Raw genomic sequence first — 16,353 nt, forward strand, 5'->3', positions numbered from 1 at the left:
GACGGCGAGGGAGAAGAAAGTAAGGGAAGAAAAGAGAAAAGAGAGGGAGAGAGAACGAGAGTGACAGAACGAAGGGACGAGGGCTCAGCGCATGCGTGCCGACGCAACAATATGGTGAATTCCGCGAAGCGGCCCAGTATCCGCCCGACCGTCAGCTGATCGATATACTTCCGCACGCACGCCACGTCATACGCGCCGTACCGTGAGCGACACGCATGTCATGTCATGCTGTGCATCAGGCTAACCCGTTACGCGCCGCGACTTCGCGCCGCGCCGCGCCGCGCGACGACCCTCTTCGCGCTCGGTCCGCGTCTCGAAATCCCGTATCTCCATTACGTCTCTTCGTCGTTCTCGTTGCCGTCGTCGGTATTCTCGCCGTCGTAGCGGCGGATGAGGACAGGTTCTCCTCGAGAGTGGCTAGAACGCGAGAGAAGGACCTTCGGCCAGCCGCAGGTACGTCGAAACGTGCGCCATCCGACACCCCCATGGTCTACAGTCTAGCAGGTCGAGTCGCGAGTGTGCTCTTCGTTACGGCTACATCGGTCGCGATTTCACGAGGTTTCACCCCGTACACATTTAAATCGTTCAGTTTCAAATTTTGGGGACATATAAGTCAGAAAAAGAATCAGGATTACATCTTAAGCGATGATTTTGTGTGAATAACTTTAAGCTGATTGAAGTGGTCGAAATTTAATCGGTTATGTAGATCTACAAAAATGTAGGTAGGTAGAACATTCTCATTTCAGTGTCACGATTCGCCAACTCAAGTTTTCTTGTTTAAAAATAATACAAGTTCTTCCATTGTTACCTAATAACAATAGACAATAGTTCCGAATTTCCCATTAAGCTAATTAATGGGAATCTCGGAATAATATTTTATTGTTATCAGTTTGCTAATTTCTTCTACAAAAAACGTCTTGTCCAATAATCCATGCGGCGTTCTCGTTGTATCTCCCGTCTCTGCCAAGCGTCGCATTCTCCGTCGATGAATTCGTCGAGGCGCATAATCTTGTCGGTGTCGAGTGTCGCGGTTAGTCAGCGTTTGCCGCTCACGTAAACGACGTAATCGCGCCTTCGGTATAAACAACTGGTCCCCGGTTTGTGCAACCGCCTTCTAGGAACGCGATACTCATACGTTTTCTTATCGGGAAATCTCTGGCCTAAAAACCCTGAGTTTTATCACGCGTGATCTCCGGAGCGGAGCGGAGCGGAGCAGAGCGGAGCAGAGGGGGGCCTTCTCCGCAACCATGAAATTCTCATCGCGCGGCGATCTCAGAGAGTCGTTCATTGACTCTCCCTCTCGCCGTTCTCGCACTCTCTTTTCTTTCCGTTCTTCTCCGTGCTCTCCGCATCCTCCACCTTCGTCCCTCATGCCGCATCGCGATGCATCCGCATTACTCGCGCGCACATTGCAGCTCGATGCCGCGCTGCACCGCGCCGCGCATACATCGCTCGCGCGTAGCACACGCCGCTCCTCTTTTCTCTTCTCTCCTCTTCTCTCTCTCTCTCTCTCTCTCTCTCTCTTCTCTTTGGTTACAGTCTCCCTCCGCGAGCGATTCGCCCCACCAGTACTCGCGGCTCCTCGCGACGAGGAAGAGGTGGACGAGCCTCGTCGGAGAGGAACGAGCCTCGGCCACTTGGCGAAGTTTACTCGTGTTCTCGGCCTAGTATTAGTTCTGGCGCAATCGCGTTCGCACGCGAGATTTTACACTCGCGTGAAACTTCTTGGCCGCAAAATTCTTCCTCGCGGCGAATCCTTCAACGAGAGTCAGGAGGGATATTTGGAATCCCGGACGTTGATGTTCCAGTCGTTCTTACCAGGTTCGTTCGTGTCGATCGAATCTTCCGGCCAAACGCCGAAGGTCCGAAAACGAGAACCGGAAACGGAAGGACGTCGTCAAGCGTCCGTGTTTCCAACGACGACGCTTATTGGTGTAAAAGATCGTTCTCGCGTGGGAAAGTTGAATGAACTTCGGGTGCAGCTGCTGCCGCTGCTGCGTTTGGCACGTTCATTGTCCCTGACCTATCCCGGGGGCAAGAGGGAGGGGGCGTCTGGAATTTTCAGCCTTGAGTGCCCCGATCGTGATTCGTGAGCGTGCAGACTGTGCAGTCGACGAGTGAAGTTTGCTCCGCGGCATACACCTGGTGACAGTGATCTAGCAAAAGTGCTCAAGGTTTCGCGCGCTGGTCAGTCCTTGGGAACTCGGTGCAAGGGCATCGCCGTTGATCGTTTTAACGCCGCAGTTCGGTCGTTTTGTTTCAAGTGACATTAATTTAAATGGCTATCGATTTATGGACTTACGATCTGTAGACTATACGTTACTTCGTCAGATTTTGACCCCTTTCGCGAAATTCGCTTGTTGAGTAAACTCTCGCACGTTTCTGTCGTTATTTTCGTCGTTGCTTGTACCTGCGAGGCTTGAGCAATCGAGGATCTAATAAGGACACCCTCCACGGTGGTATGCGGGTCAGCCTGCAGTGACCTCGCGTAGATTCCAGAGAGATGCGCGTTGGTCAATCGCGACGATTTATCTCTCAAGCGTTTCGCAATTTCTTTTAGAAACGCCGCGTTTATGGGCCACTTATTAGAGTCGGCCCCGTCTCTGAACGGCGATAAATAGTTGGACGAATAGTTGTAATTAATTCCGCGCACGTAATAGCGATACTCGGTCGTGGTGCAGTTTTATGACCGCGCGATGCGCACGGACGTGGGACGCATAAGCGCGTTTTTCCGCGCCGGCTAGCTGTGTAAAAATGCGCGAACCGGTCGCGTCTCGAAACACAATTTCATTCTCTGCCGAAGCGATGTTTTGTTATTAATTAATGCTAACGTAATAGACTCGTAACTTTTAATTTTCATCAACTTGTTTATCACAGGAGCGTATCTGCATGTAAATGACGCAGGCGTTTACAATCGACAAAATCCCTAGATACGTGCTAACTCGTTATTTAAGTGGATATTTATTTAATTATTTTTTTATCGGCATCTAAACTCAGATTAATATGTATTAGCATTGTGAAATTCGCAAGAAGCCATCTGAAACGCGAGACGCGCAAGGCGACGCTGGTATCCTAATTATCGCATTCCCTCGCGCACAATAGCATTAAGATTGGTCTAAGAGATACGCGATGTTAGTCCGCGAGACGTTAATTATAATAATAATAGGAACACGCGTACGCATATTAAGCGAGAACTAAAACCACCACTGTCTTGATTGTGCAGGTCTTAGTGCTGATTCACCGCGCAGACTGCAAGAGCGGACATCATTATCGGTGAGTAACGATTATCTATTTTGAATAATTTTTATCTGGTCAAAGTTACGTTTCACGGGGGGATCGCTATTCGTTACATATATTATTTCCTCGCGGCGCGGATGACTCGTGCAAAAGAGGCCCTCTCAAGAACGTCCTTATTACGCCGCTGCGTGTGCGGTCGAAACGAGTCGCGCGCTGAATGGGATTGCGATTAGCGAAAAGCGGGTCGCCGCGACGTTTTCGCCTGCTGGCCGCGAGAGGCGAAGGCGAAAGCAAAGCCGGTGCAAAGCAAAACGGTCCGTGCGCACACGGAGACGGAGAAGGGTTGGGGAAGAGAGGGACGCGCGAAGTGGTCAGACTGGTGTAACAGGACGTTACCCCCAGGTTGCATGCGGCAAGGGCAGGACGCGATATTGTTATTGCGCCTTCCTTCATCCTTCGCGCACGGTTTACCCGGCCCTGCTGCAGGCAGCCAGTGATTCTCAAATCTCCCTGACCTTTGGGCATTCCCATGTTGGAGACATCCCCGTTTTAATTCTCGGCAATCGAATTAAATTTAATAAGTAGGGTGTACATTTACCTTGTTTGGAAAAAGGTACATGCAACTTCGATTTTCAAAAAATAATTTTTAATAACATTTTATTGAGATTATTATTAAAATAGCTCTCAGTTGCTCGTATCTACTTACGAATTTACTTGCATTTTCCTCTCTTGTTTTCTGTTTCCTATTTTCCTCGTTTTTTTCGATGAATAATAAAGGGTAGACGGAGTCGAAATCCTGTCGATCACGCGTTTCGTTTTTATCCTTCGATCGCGTCCCACCTGCAGTAATATCGTTACTCGCCTCGCTTTTCATCTCGCATCGCATTCCCATTACACTCCGCCGCGATGTTTCGGTTGGAACGCGAAGTGGTGAAAATAAATGGCCCCGCGGAGATTAAAAATCACGCATCGTCGTACATTTTGTCTCGCGGCAATGTTATTTCGTCGTGATCGCGATATTCGTCCCTGATACGCGAGACCGTCTCGAATATACTCCGTTCGCGGTGCAGCCTCTTTTAGGCGTTCCCTGTATACACGTTCGTCATAAACCGCTGTACCGAGTCAGGTAGACCGCAAAGGGTTAATCTAATGTTACAAAATGGGATTGACGCGGAGCCGAATGAATCAGTCCTTACGGTGGAATCAGCAAACGTGAACAATGGCACACTCGGTGGTTTCGCGGTGTTTCCGCAACTCGATCGTGCTGTTATTTTGAAATCCAAGTGCGCCGACACGATATGTGGTTATATCATAAAAATTGAGGTATATTTAGCGCGTTTAGCGCATTTCCGTATATTTAAAAATGACACGGTATAATTTCGATGTCATCAACCGGCTCCGCTATAACATTAAGATTGGTGAGACGTGACGCGTCTCGTCTCGCGTTAGCGATTGATAATTTTACGAGCTTTCTGCCCTCTTTTTCTATTGTTGCGTCGACGACCGCGGCCTAAATGGCTCCGGCTTTAAGGATTGCATTTCGACTAATTATTGTTCTTGCAACTAGGTTGATGTCGGCTTTGGCACGTTTTCACAGGCGCGGCGAGCTAACGTTTCTCTTTCATGGCACTCCCCGTTTACGTTATCGTAACGAGGAATGTGTTGGAGGTCGTCGGCTAATTCTTTAATCATCATTTCACTTTGTTTGTAGCAAATTTTTTTTTCTATTTTACGTAGCACTTCTCGAAAAAAAATGCGGTTGCGCCAAATTATTAACATTTACCGAACGATAACGGTATTTCGACAGATATAGTTTTCACACGGCTAGATTGCGTCGTATGGAAATAATTTCTACCTGAGAATTAAGGACCGATAAATCATGGAGACATGGCAAGTTTCGCGTAGAACTTGCGAAACATTCTGTACGGTAAATTCGCCACTCGCGTTCACAAATTTACGACCGTTACGCGGAAATTCCTGCAAACAACGCCTCCGGCGTAATTAACGCCAGACATCATCGTAAAATTCGTTCCCGTCCGAAAACGCAGCATAATATCACGTAATATTAATCAAGAACGGGCTAACAAAATGCCCGTAACGAAGTGTAGCGGGGGTAGAAAGAGAACGCGCGCGCGTGCAATTCCGTAACGTTCAACAATATCGTGCGGGCAAATAATTACTTTCTGACCAACACGCGCAACTTGGGCTGTCGGAATAAACGCCCGGACTTTTCCGCCGACTCCGAGAGAGTGCCGGCACTCTCTTCGTTCGCGTGTCCACGTTTACACGAGACGCAACCCGGAGGGCAAACGTTTGTTCAAATCTATGTTGGGCGTGTTTCGCTATGTTCCAGCGAAATTATCGCAGCAGTTTTGCAAATAGCCGCCAGAATTAAGAAAGAGCGTCTTGGGCTGAATCGCGGTCGATTGAATGAATTTGCGGACACGAGACGGAATTTACACTCGTGCTAAATAAATTTGGTATACTAGCTCGTTCGGTCTTGTTCGCTTCCGGCTTGTCCGTTTCATAGAGTCTAATTTTAAGCTTGGCCGACTGGACGAATGAACGGACGGACAGACGGACGGATGGATGGGCGGTGGGTGAATGGATGGATGGATGGATGGATAGATGGATGGACGGATGGGTGGATAGATGGATGAACGGACGAGAATGCACGTGGAACGTGGAAGCTCGTTAGATGCTCGCCTTATGGAAATAATTGGATCGCCAGCCGCAGAAACGTGTGTGCGGCGATCGATTCCTGTTTCGTCTTCCGAAAGGTAAATACGATCGTTATAGATTTTGTTAAGAAAGGAAATTTTGCTAATTATTTTAATGAAGATCATTATCTGAAATATCAAGTTATTTTATTTTTTAACGAATATTGTTTAATATTATCGAAAATGATTTATATTTGCATTGAAAAAAAATAATAATTTTTAAATTGTATGTCGCAGAAACGACATGTTCTCGTTACAAATGTTTATATCGATATATATTTGGTATTTTATTAATTTTTGTTGAAACAAGCTGGGCATCCACCGAATACGCGCAATATTTAATTTAACGTAATATTAATAATTAATTAAAATATGAATTATGTAATAATGTTTAAATAATAAAATAAACGTACATTAATAAGTAATAATTACATAATATATGAAAATATAATAAATGAATATTTAATCATTCTTCTTAAATTATTCTATCTTTAAGTCGTGTTGATATTACATTACACGGTCGGTTTGAGCCGCTTTGCAGTATTGGCCGGCACAAAGCTTAATTCGATTTATGTCAAGTACAAAAGGGACAATCCTATTAAGGTGACTATATACCTAAACGTTGTAAATAGGTCATCGTCGGTGAAAACGTCTTTGTACGACGTACAAATTAGCGCGAAATCTTGTACAGAGTACAACTGTGTGCGCGAATAATAATTCGTGTTACAACCATCGCTCGTCATCTAATTGTCAGCCTGTTCTTTGATGTCCGAATAACGATGCTGAAGTCCCGCCGCTGCAGGTCTATCGGCGCTGCAAATTGTGGTTCCTATAGTTTTGAGTATATTCCAAACCTTCGTACCATCAGATATTCCGGACAGATACCGAGAATTCCGAGGCCGAAAGATACACGATCGCGAAAAGATCGTGTATATCTTTCCCAGCATATTCGCCGCGTTAGCGCCGCGCCGCTACTTTTTCGCGCAAGATCGCGGCTGCATGGAGAACTCTCTATTTGGATACGTTGTTACTACGCAACCATCACGTATCCGTCCAGGCTTCCGGCTTTCCAATCGTCTTGTCTGTCCGTACTTTGCATATTTCTTTAGGCATATTTTTTTCAGTGGGAATGGAGCGTTTCGTAGGCAGCTCGCGTAGAGCGCGTCTCGGCCAACTCGCGTGTACCGTAAGCGTTTCCCAAGCAAAACGGGGACGTCTCGCATACCGGGTATCGAATTTTACAGGCGTTCGGCGGCGTTAATCATTCTATTTCGGGGTCCCCGAGGAGCGAATGGTGCGCGATGCGAGCAGACGTGTCTCTCATATACCGACTGACGTCAAACGTCGAATTTCTAAGCCAACTCCGCTTGGTCTCGGCCAATAATCTCGCGGCTCACCTGCCAGTCCCGCCGACGACCCTCCCTTCCTTCGTCCCTCTCCCCCCTGAACCTCATTTTGCTCTGCCCAAGTCGAACATTATGCTCGACCGCGATCGCGCGAGCCGAAGTATGTGTACATATGCAACGCTCATCCATATTCATGCTGATTTCCATGCGGCTGTAACTCGTCGCGCGTGAACGGTCGATTTTATTTTCCGCTTAATAGTGCCGTTCAACCGACGCATCATATGCCTCATTCGTGCCCTTTACTCATTAGCGACCTTTTTTTGTCTTTCGTGGATTTACGAAAAGTAGTCGTAGGATTTATCACTTTTATTTAATTAAACTTTACTCCGAAAATGTATAATAAGGGTTAATTGAAAGATCGACGAGATCAATGGTGGTGGCAATATTTTTCGTGGCATATACATAATATATGCCACAAAACATTTTGCGGAACAGTGATAAAGAGAAACGGATACCTCGAAACGCTTGATAGAATGATGTTGAACAAAGTCCCTTTTACATGCCGCGAGTTTTAATCGATACAACGTTCGCGATTCATTTAACGTTTCTCGCTCTCTCGGTGTTTTGCCACTGTTATATTTTCGCCGCGCATTAAAGTTGTATGTAAAAATACAATGGGGGTTTTTGTTCATTTGTATGGCGCGACTGTTTATACGCAGGTAGCGCGGTTATTTTTTTCCTCGGATAGAAGACTCGTATAAAAATTATTGTTCTATACGACAGCGCTGGAGCCTAGAGAGAGGGAATTAGAACATGGTGGACGGAAAATATTTTGGTTCGCGGTGAGAAAACGGGCGCGCGCGGCACCGCGAAACGAAAAGTTCAGGAGATATCGTCTATGTCAGTCTACGAGGATCCATCGCCCGCGAAGCGAAAGCCGCAAGAACACTGCAGGAAAAACAGGAAACGTGCCTCTCGTTCCGACGACCAAGGTTTACGGTACTTCGAACCGCGAATAGCGCTGGTATATCGCTTTTTACGCACATCGCACTCCTTACCAGCGTCGATATACGTTCGTCGTCGCGTTTATGGCACTGACCGGATCCCCTGTTTCTTTTTTCATCTCCGCGCCAACCTGGCAATTTCTGAACCGCGCAACTTCCGTCTCGGCCCATCCGAACTCGCTATTTATTGAAACGCAGATTGCCTTTGCAAGTAGATCAAGGTTTTTGCGTCATCTCCAACATTCCTCGCTGATTTCGAGGAAACAACTTATTTAGAAAGAATTTAGAACGATTTATTTCATATGATCGTTGCGTCGAGAAAGAACATTATTTGTTACAAGATATTTTTTTTATCTAGTTGGATTCAATGTTGGCGTTGCTCCAAGCGCTCGTCTACGACAAGAAATACCCTGTGCGACGTTTTCGTTATGAGAGAATGTATCGCATTTAGAATATTATCGGCCCTTGACTTTAGATCAATCGATCGCGCGGGTATATAATGCGACCGGGACAGTTTACGAAATTACGAGATGTCCCGGTGGGAATCGACGTTGGGGGGCCGAGATAGGAAACAGGAAGAGAGCCGTGATGGCGGGAAATGCGCGCGCGCGCGGAGTGAAAGGGGAAGCCAGATGAGAGGTTCGACGCAAAAACGGTAAACAAGCTTCTTTCGTTGTAACGGCGATGGACTTGGATTTATGGGGCTCCGCTGTCCGGTTTATGGACCCCCCCTCGTCCGCTCTCAGCTTTGTGCGACGACGAGCGTACCAAGGCATCGAGAGGTTTCTTTTCGCTTCGGGATATCCCTCCTCGTCCCTTTTTCTCTTTTACGGCGCTTTTCCTCGTCGGCGAAGGGCAGCCAACGACTCGTCGTTTGTAAACCGTCGTGTACCAGCTTCCCTCAATCCTCCGCGCGCGCTCTTTGTCACATCTCGATCTTCCGCATTCTCGGAGTCTTAACCGGACGAGAAACGCGCGTCGAGTTAGTACCTACTTTTTGTTTTCTTTCAAATCGATATTTTTTTTTAAAAGCACCTTTAGGTGTCAAAATCCTTTATCGCGACTTTCGGAACGGGGGCGGAGAAGTATCGCGGCGCGTACTTCTCAAATATTGAAGGTATCGATATCCGATACTTCCGCGGCGACCCGCGCGCCTGGCGCAATTTTCGCGACGTCGGGATTGCAAGCGTCGCGCCGTCGCCGCAATTATTCGCCGTCTGCGCGGCGACGAAATAATTACTTGGACAGTATATAACTATGGAACACCATTATCCGCTCTCCGGTGAAGCGGTCCATGTCACGGATACGAGCGACTGCTACTTGCGCTCCTCTTTCGTCGAACTTTCTGGGAAAATTGAAATAGTTTGGTCGGTCGCTTAACTCTCGACGATATTGCTGTCGATACACTTCCTCGGTTCGTCAAACGTCCTTTTCTCTCCGTTCCCTCCCTTTCCTTCTTGCTCTTTCCCACGTCCTGATATTTCTGAGGGACGAATCACTCGCTCACACAAATTTGAACATGAATAGCGAGCAGAAATACGGGCGCGAGCGTGTTGTAACGTCGAACTGATTACATTTCGCCCGGTATGCTTCGCCGCGAAACTTTAACGGTACTTTGGTTAATCAGGTTATATACTATGGTATCTACTTGTTTTAATTGACCGTGGTTCGTGATACGCAGTTGAAGAGCATATAGTATAGCGCCGCGCGCCACATCCGTGCCAGACTTTGTCGATAGGTTGGATAGTAACTCCAAATTGAAGTTTCGAGAGCACTCGACTAACAGATGATGTGCATTTAACGCTTGAAAAAGCTTCTATCGTAATATCAAAAGTTTGTTTTCTATAATGCGCCGCGAAACGATCATTTAATTTAAGCAACAAATTGCTCATCTTGTACGTATGTATTTATCAACCGTGTCGAACACGAAGGTACGAAAGGGTATTCGTGTCGAAGGGGGCCCGAGAACGAGGCTGTAAACTCACCGTAAATCGCGGCAGGCTGCCGGTCCAATTATCGGGTCGTCGAGAAACGAGAAGCGCATCGGAAAAGGTTTCAACCTCGCGTAATGACCGTATTATCGAAACGGAGCATCGCGCGCATCGAAGAGTTAATTGCTCTCTTCCCGCGATCGCCGGTCAAACCGCCTTCGGTCTCGTCGTTTCTTCTTGTCTCACGTGCCAATATATCACTTACGGACTAGCGTGCGGACTGGTTATGGACTAGTTAGTCGGTGCACTCCTGCCAAGAATGGACTTTCAGGCGCCTCACGCCACTGCCACCGTAGACTCCACGGCGCCCTTTTTTTCCACCCTCTCTCACATGCCTCGCCATCCGTCCGTCTCCGTCGTTCTTCCTTTTTCTTTCTCTCTCTCTCTCTCTCTTTCTCCTTACATTTTTTTTTGCGGTACAAGCGGGACAACACACGCACGCGTATACACGATTGACCGCCACGTGCACCCCATATCATTTTGTCATTCGATTTCTCTCGCGCGACCAGTCGACCACGCTGAGGCTCGCTCGGGTGAAACCCCCTTAGTCTTCGGGGAAGTGCGGCGAGGAGACCTTTTCGGCCTGCGTCACGAGAAGCGCGGTCACGCACCCGTCGTGGATCGATGGGTGCACCGTAAACTCAAGCTAAAAAAAAATTTAATTCCGTAAATGGCACCTTTATGGTAAATCAGTCATTTTATTAAATATTAAAAAATTCTTAAATATATGATGTCATATTTTTTAATTATTTTCTAGAAATATTTAAAAATTTGCATACGTGATCTTAGGAACATGAAATGTTTTACACTTCGGAAAACAATATCATGTGCGCGATGACCAGACGACAACGTTCCGTTCAAGTTATTCTCGACACGTTGTAACGGGAAAGAATAAGGGATAAGTCGGCCGCGAATCAGAAAAACGCCCTTTTGCCGCGGAATCGTTGCGGCAAATTATTAACGTCGCGTGTCGGTATCTACTGGGGTGTACCGGTATCGATTCCGCCGTCCCGCTTTTTCATCGCGTGTGTATGCAACACACGGGGCATCTAGATGCCGTCGCGTTGCTTTAATTTCCATTTGCGTCCCGCCGACATTGTTATTAACCCCAGGCCATATCCTCGATCTTCCCTCGCAGTGGCACGTCGCGACCCTCCCGCGACAAGAAAATAATTGCCATTCGTATCCCTCGTAGCGTTTCTCGCGGTCCTGCGAATCGAATCCGATCGGATTGTCCGAAGCGCGGATGTTCGCTTTGACGCGGCTATATAAAAATAATTCCGTTCGTTGCTCTTGTGAACAAGCACGGAAATTGCGCTGCTCGGGGAGAAAGTTTCCACGTTATCTTATATCTGCATGGATATATATCCGGCGATTCGTTTTGAAATTATTAAATAAAATAAAATTATTGCACCCACGGCTCGATCAATTATCCCACCGGGTATTATCCGTCACAACGTTAGACTACTAGTGCGCGATTGATATCGTTATCGCGATCGTCCGACTTGAGGACGATTAAAGCAAAATTAGTTTAGCTCTTTCGTCATTGTGGTCGCGTGTGTTCATAATCAGCCTCGGTCTCGAGTACGACGGGTACGACCCAGTTTAGTCCGCGCGTTTCGTTTGCATATTTGGTTTGCATACCTCGCCAAGTACAAAGAGTGCGCTTTACTGCCGCGTCACGGATTTAAAACTGCGGTTAACGTTGCGCCACGCTCCACGGAAGCGTGCAGAATCGAAAGGAAAAAGTTAATTCGGGAATTGCTCGGGAAACTGTTAAACAGCTGGACTCCGTACGCGGAGCGTATCTGCACTTTCGAGGATCTAAGGCGAGCGAAATTAAATGATTCTACGTTAGGGAACGCGTGGCGTAAAATTAGCTTTGCAAAATCACGTGCCTTAAAGAAGTCAAATGAAAGACACGACCGTTTCCATTTGCATATAGAAGATATGTTGTTTGTCGAAAAAGACACGCTGCATTACAACACGATGCGGTGATATTGAGACACACGCACTCGCACGTAGCGCGCCGCCTCGTTAGAAATATGCCACGCGCTGGTTTCTGCATTCCTCCTGTAACTGCCTATAATCTTATATTACCGATATTCTCATTGCCAGGTATGTTTCCGTATGCCGCGCATGTAGCCGCGATTTCTATGCTAAACGCGCGGCACAGCCGACAAATGGTAGTCGCGGCAGCCTCGGCGCGTTACATTTACGTTTCGTTTTCTATCCTCGAGGGACGACGATAGAATCTCGCGATCCCGCGCGATGGAATTTCGGGGCGAACGACTCAGACATCGGATATATCGGAGACACGGGCCGCGTGTTAGTTTAATTAACGAAGCTTACAGTCGCGGTGTCGCGAGGATACGTTGCGTGTATTATTATCAGAGAACGGTGAACACACCATTGTGTGGTTAGCCTCTCACTGTTCTTCAATCAAACAGACTGATTATACAATTAATTATTCGCAGTTCAATTGTGTTACATTAAACATTCTGGACTGGTGAGCAGATAAACAGCGATTATCGTGTCAATTTAAATACATAATCTTTATTGATTTTGGCAAAATTTGATTCTCATTTGCTATAGGTACGCAAATAATGTACAATTCTGATATCGAGGGGGTATTTGCGTTTGCCTGATTATGTATTTTAACTTAGATGATGAAAACAAATTTTGTTGGATTTATATTGTAGAAAGTATAAGCGGTTTTTGAGTTTTTAAGGGGTTCCGTAGTCTCTTAATTGATTGCGTCGGATAGACATCAGATGTTAGGCGAGTTTGATCGTGTTAACGAACGAAAATCGATGTATTAGCAATTTAATCGTATCTCGGGAAAGAAATCGAGGGGTTAACGTCGGATTCTTGGTATTCATGCCCGCGGCCATTCGGAAAAGCTAAATCTCTAATTGTGCAACAAATCTTCGGTAGTGCGCATCCTGCACAGGGATACCGATGTAGGAAAGAGTTACCGTAGCTGACGGGGAGAATTAATCGTCGCTTTTGCTTTAGAGCAGTCTCCCGTTGGCAATGGAAAGTGAAAATAATTAAATTCTAATCCCGCCGAGTTTATCATTCCAGAGATATTTCCGACGTCGTTTATCGATGATTAACCGTGGCACCTGCCGTTTGCTTCGTTAAACCAGCTGTGCATTTTCCTTTCACTAAGTCGGACGCGCAGACTTGAAGCTGTTAATATTCTACATCATTTGTGATTAATAATGCTTATGTTAATGAAAATGTCACTTTTTGAGGCATCGACTCGTTTTCACGAGACGCATTGTAGACATTGTACACATAAATCCGTATACGTTAGCAGGCATTATGGAACTGGATGAACTGTTGGTGTGCGCGCGGTATCGTAATTCATCGTCCGTTAAATCGCCTCGTTCGCCTTAATGACTCTAACAGCGTGGGAAAGCCATTCTAACCGAGGCGACGCGCGTACATTCGCCGTCTTTTATTGCATTTATCCGGCATTTCCGTCGAGGAAGCCACGCGACCGGTGGCGTATGTTAATCCATCGCGAATTTATGCGCCATAATTTCGGCGCAAGCGTGCGCGCGCGCCGTGCTTTGCGCCCACGCTGGATGACGTTGTACGAAATTGTAATAAAAGCCGCGAGTCCGATTACGACCGCGTAAACCTATATTCATTATTTACGTTCATGAGACGAGCTTCGCGATGCGATGCGACGGAGGAGACGAATATCTTCTGAAGAAGGATCCTTCATCTGTCTGTTTTAGGAATAATGAAGAGAGAAGCCGAGGCTGGCGCTATGACAGGTTCCGGGGGCCCGACGAGCCCTCACAAGCGCTATCGACAGGGTGACGATGAGCTCCGTCTTCTCATCCCGAGTAAGGTGAGTGTCGTTGATCGATACATCGCGATATCGCGAAACTATCATCCAAAACCCTATATTCGCTATAATTCGCGTCAGATTTTAGGGTAGAATTTTATTTGTAATTCTATTTTGACACGTATGTGCTTTAATATACATTTTACGTACGTACTCGTGTGTTCTAATTCTTCAAATGTTTTTCGTATTACACAGCGCGCAAAATTATAAAGTTTCCGTCCTGAATTCTAACGAGAATTATGTAAATCATCTTAAGTGCATGGGCTTTAAACTTAAAGCCACAGAACTATGTCGAAATCAGGAGTTCTACCGCCTGTTTTTGCAGACGACATTGTTTCCCCTAACTTCTGGCTAACGTTCACGTCTCTCGTGTGACATGGAAGCGTTTGTATACCGTTCCCCGAGCCGTCGACGATCGGAAATGTCGACGGTTGGCAACGCCTCCTCCGTCTTTTCGACGGCGCGCGTAGTGTGGCGTTCCAATGCACAATGTGAACAGGTCGGACGCACTTCCCACGTGCTTCGCCACTGGGTCACTGTATTTTCTAGTCACGCGTGCCCGGTCTGGCTCTTTTCGCCGTTGTATTCGTGCGCGAATGGGAGTGCAGCGGTAAAACGGCTCCCATACAGCGCAGCAACACGGTACCACCTTCCGACACGTTCGTTTTCATCGCGGGGCTCTTCCGGTCATTGTCGCCACGCTCGGCGGACCGTTATCGGTTTCTCTCGGCTGCTTTCTTTTCCCCGCGGGAAATCCCCGCGAATCTGTAAACGTCGAGACCGTCGGGAGTTTTGACCGATGAAAATGCCTTCGTGTCTGTACAGTCCAGGGGCACTCGGGGGGTGCTGCCTCTCTCGGTATCGCGGTCGTCTTTAGTGCCGTAGGTTCTCCGTCTCTATCGCCGATATATCGTCAGACCGGATGTTTCTCGACTGGGCGGATATTTTCTTGCGCCACCATTTCCTCTGTGGCGGCTGCAGTCTTTAACTGTACGTATGTTTTATGCGTACAATCGAAGATACCGGCCGCCGCCGCCTGCTTTCGAGGGCATCGGGAGAGAAGTAATATCGTGAATCGAGGTCTATCTGTACCTCCTTTCGCTCGATAGTGATTGATTGTAGCATTGAGAATATCGAAGGGAGCAGTAAAACACTGGTTTTCTTACGTTTCTTCCTTTGTTCGACGTATTTTCGAAGGAGGATGCCGATGATTCTATCGCGTAACATGCTGCAAGCCGATCAATGAGAAACGATATTTTTTTTGTATTTTATGTTTTTTCCGTGATTTCCTTCGATATGACACATCGATATTTTTGGGGCTTGACTCGCAGCAACGATCCAATTTCGCGAGTTCCGCTTCGCGACACGAGACCATCCAATTATCGAAATAATTCCGACTCGATGTTGTCCTTAGCATAATCCCGTAAACTGTTTACGCCTCGCGCACGCTAATAAGCTTGATTGAATGACCGATTGTCACGAGGGAACGCAGATAAGCGCCCCGTCATCGTTCGCCGGCACGCGAGTGCCCGAAAAAACCTAACGTCGCGTGAAATGATATCCGGCGCGCGTGCGCGAGAGGAAGTTAAGCTCGCCTGCGTTTCCTTTAATTACCGCTGGTCATCTCTGATGAATGGGGGCGGAGGAAAATTCGCGAATTCGACGCTCGTTCGTCAGGGTGTTACCCGCGACTTTCGAGAGACTCGACCTTCCGCGGCACGCAACATTATCGCGCGAACGGCCCTGGAACGGCAATCGCGCCTGTTAATTTCGTAATGGACAACAAGAGCGATGTGTGTGCTATGCTGAGGTGGTGTGCCCTGATGCGTGCGATTTAATCGGCGTCGCGAGGGCGCCTTACCGCGATCCAGCCGGCCGAGCACGAACGAGCGTTCGTCGCGCTTGATCGCGGTCGAATCTCTCGCTACGTAATCGACGATATCATCGTGCGCTGTCATTGGTACGCGGTGTTGTGTCAGGGACGACCGCACCGGGTACGGCATTACCGATAGGTACCGCGGCCTTCGCGAGAAGTCGCGAAATTCGTGACGTTCTTGGAGGAACTTGCTGGATATGTATGAATAAGATGTTTTGGAGGGTCCACCGATCTTTCCTTCCGTCCGCGAATTTGTACTTTCCCGAGCGAAGAATGAACGCCGTTGCTCGGATGAAAATGACTGCATTCCTACG

At 47.4% G+C, this 16,353-nt stretch overlaps 1 protein-coding gene across 1 annotated transcript in view; it reads left to right on the top strand.

Annotated features, from left to right (window-relative positions):
* The window catches only part of LOC112458390, an 87,291-nt gene that overhangs the window by 26,036 nt on the left and 44,902 nt on the right, over positions 1-16,353 (top strand). Inside the window, 2 exon segments of the mRNA XM_025021999.1 lie at positions 3,224-3,273; positions 14,051-14,166. Coding sequence (XP_024877767.1) covers positions 14,056-14,166 — 111 coding nt within the window. The 5' untranslated portion in view covers positions 3,224-3,273; positions 14,051-14,055.

This window comes from Temnothorax curvispinosus, unplaced genomic scaffold (assembly GCF_003070985.1).
Source record: "Temnothorax curvispinosus isolate PA1 unplaced genomic scaffold, ASM307098v1 QBEX01008837.1, whole genome shotgun sequence".
Taxonomy (NCBI): Eukaryota; Metazoa; Arthropoda; class Insecta; order Hymenoptera; family Formicidae; genus Temnothorax; species Temnothorax curvispinosus.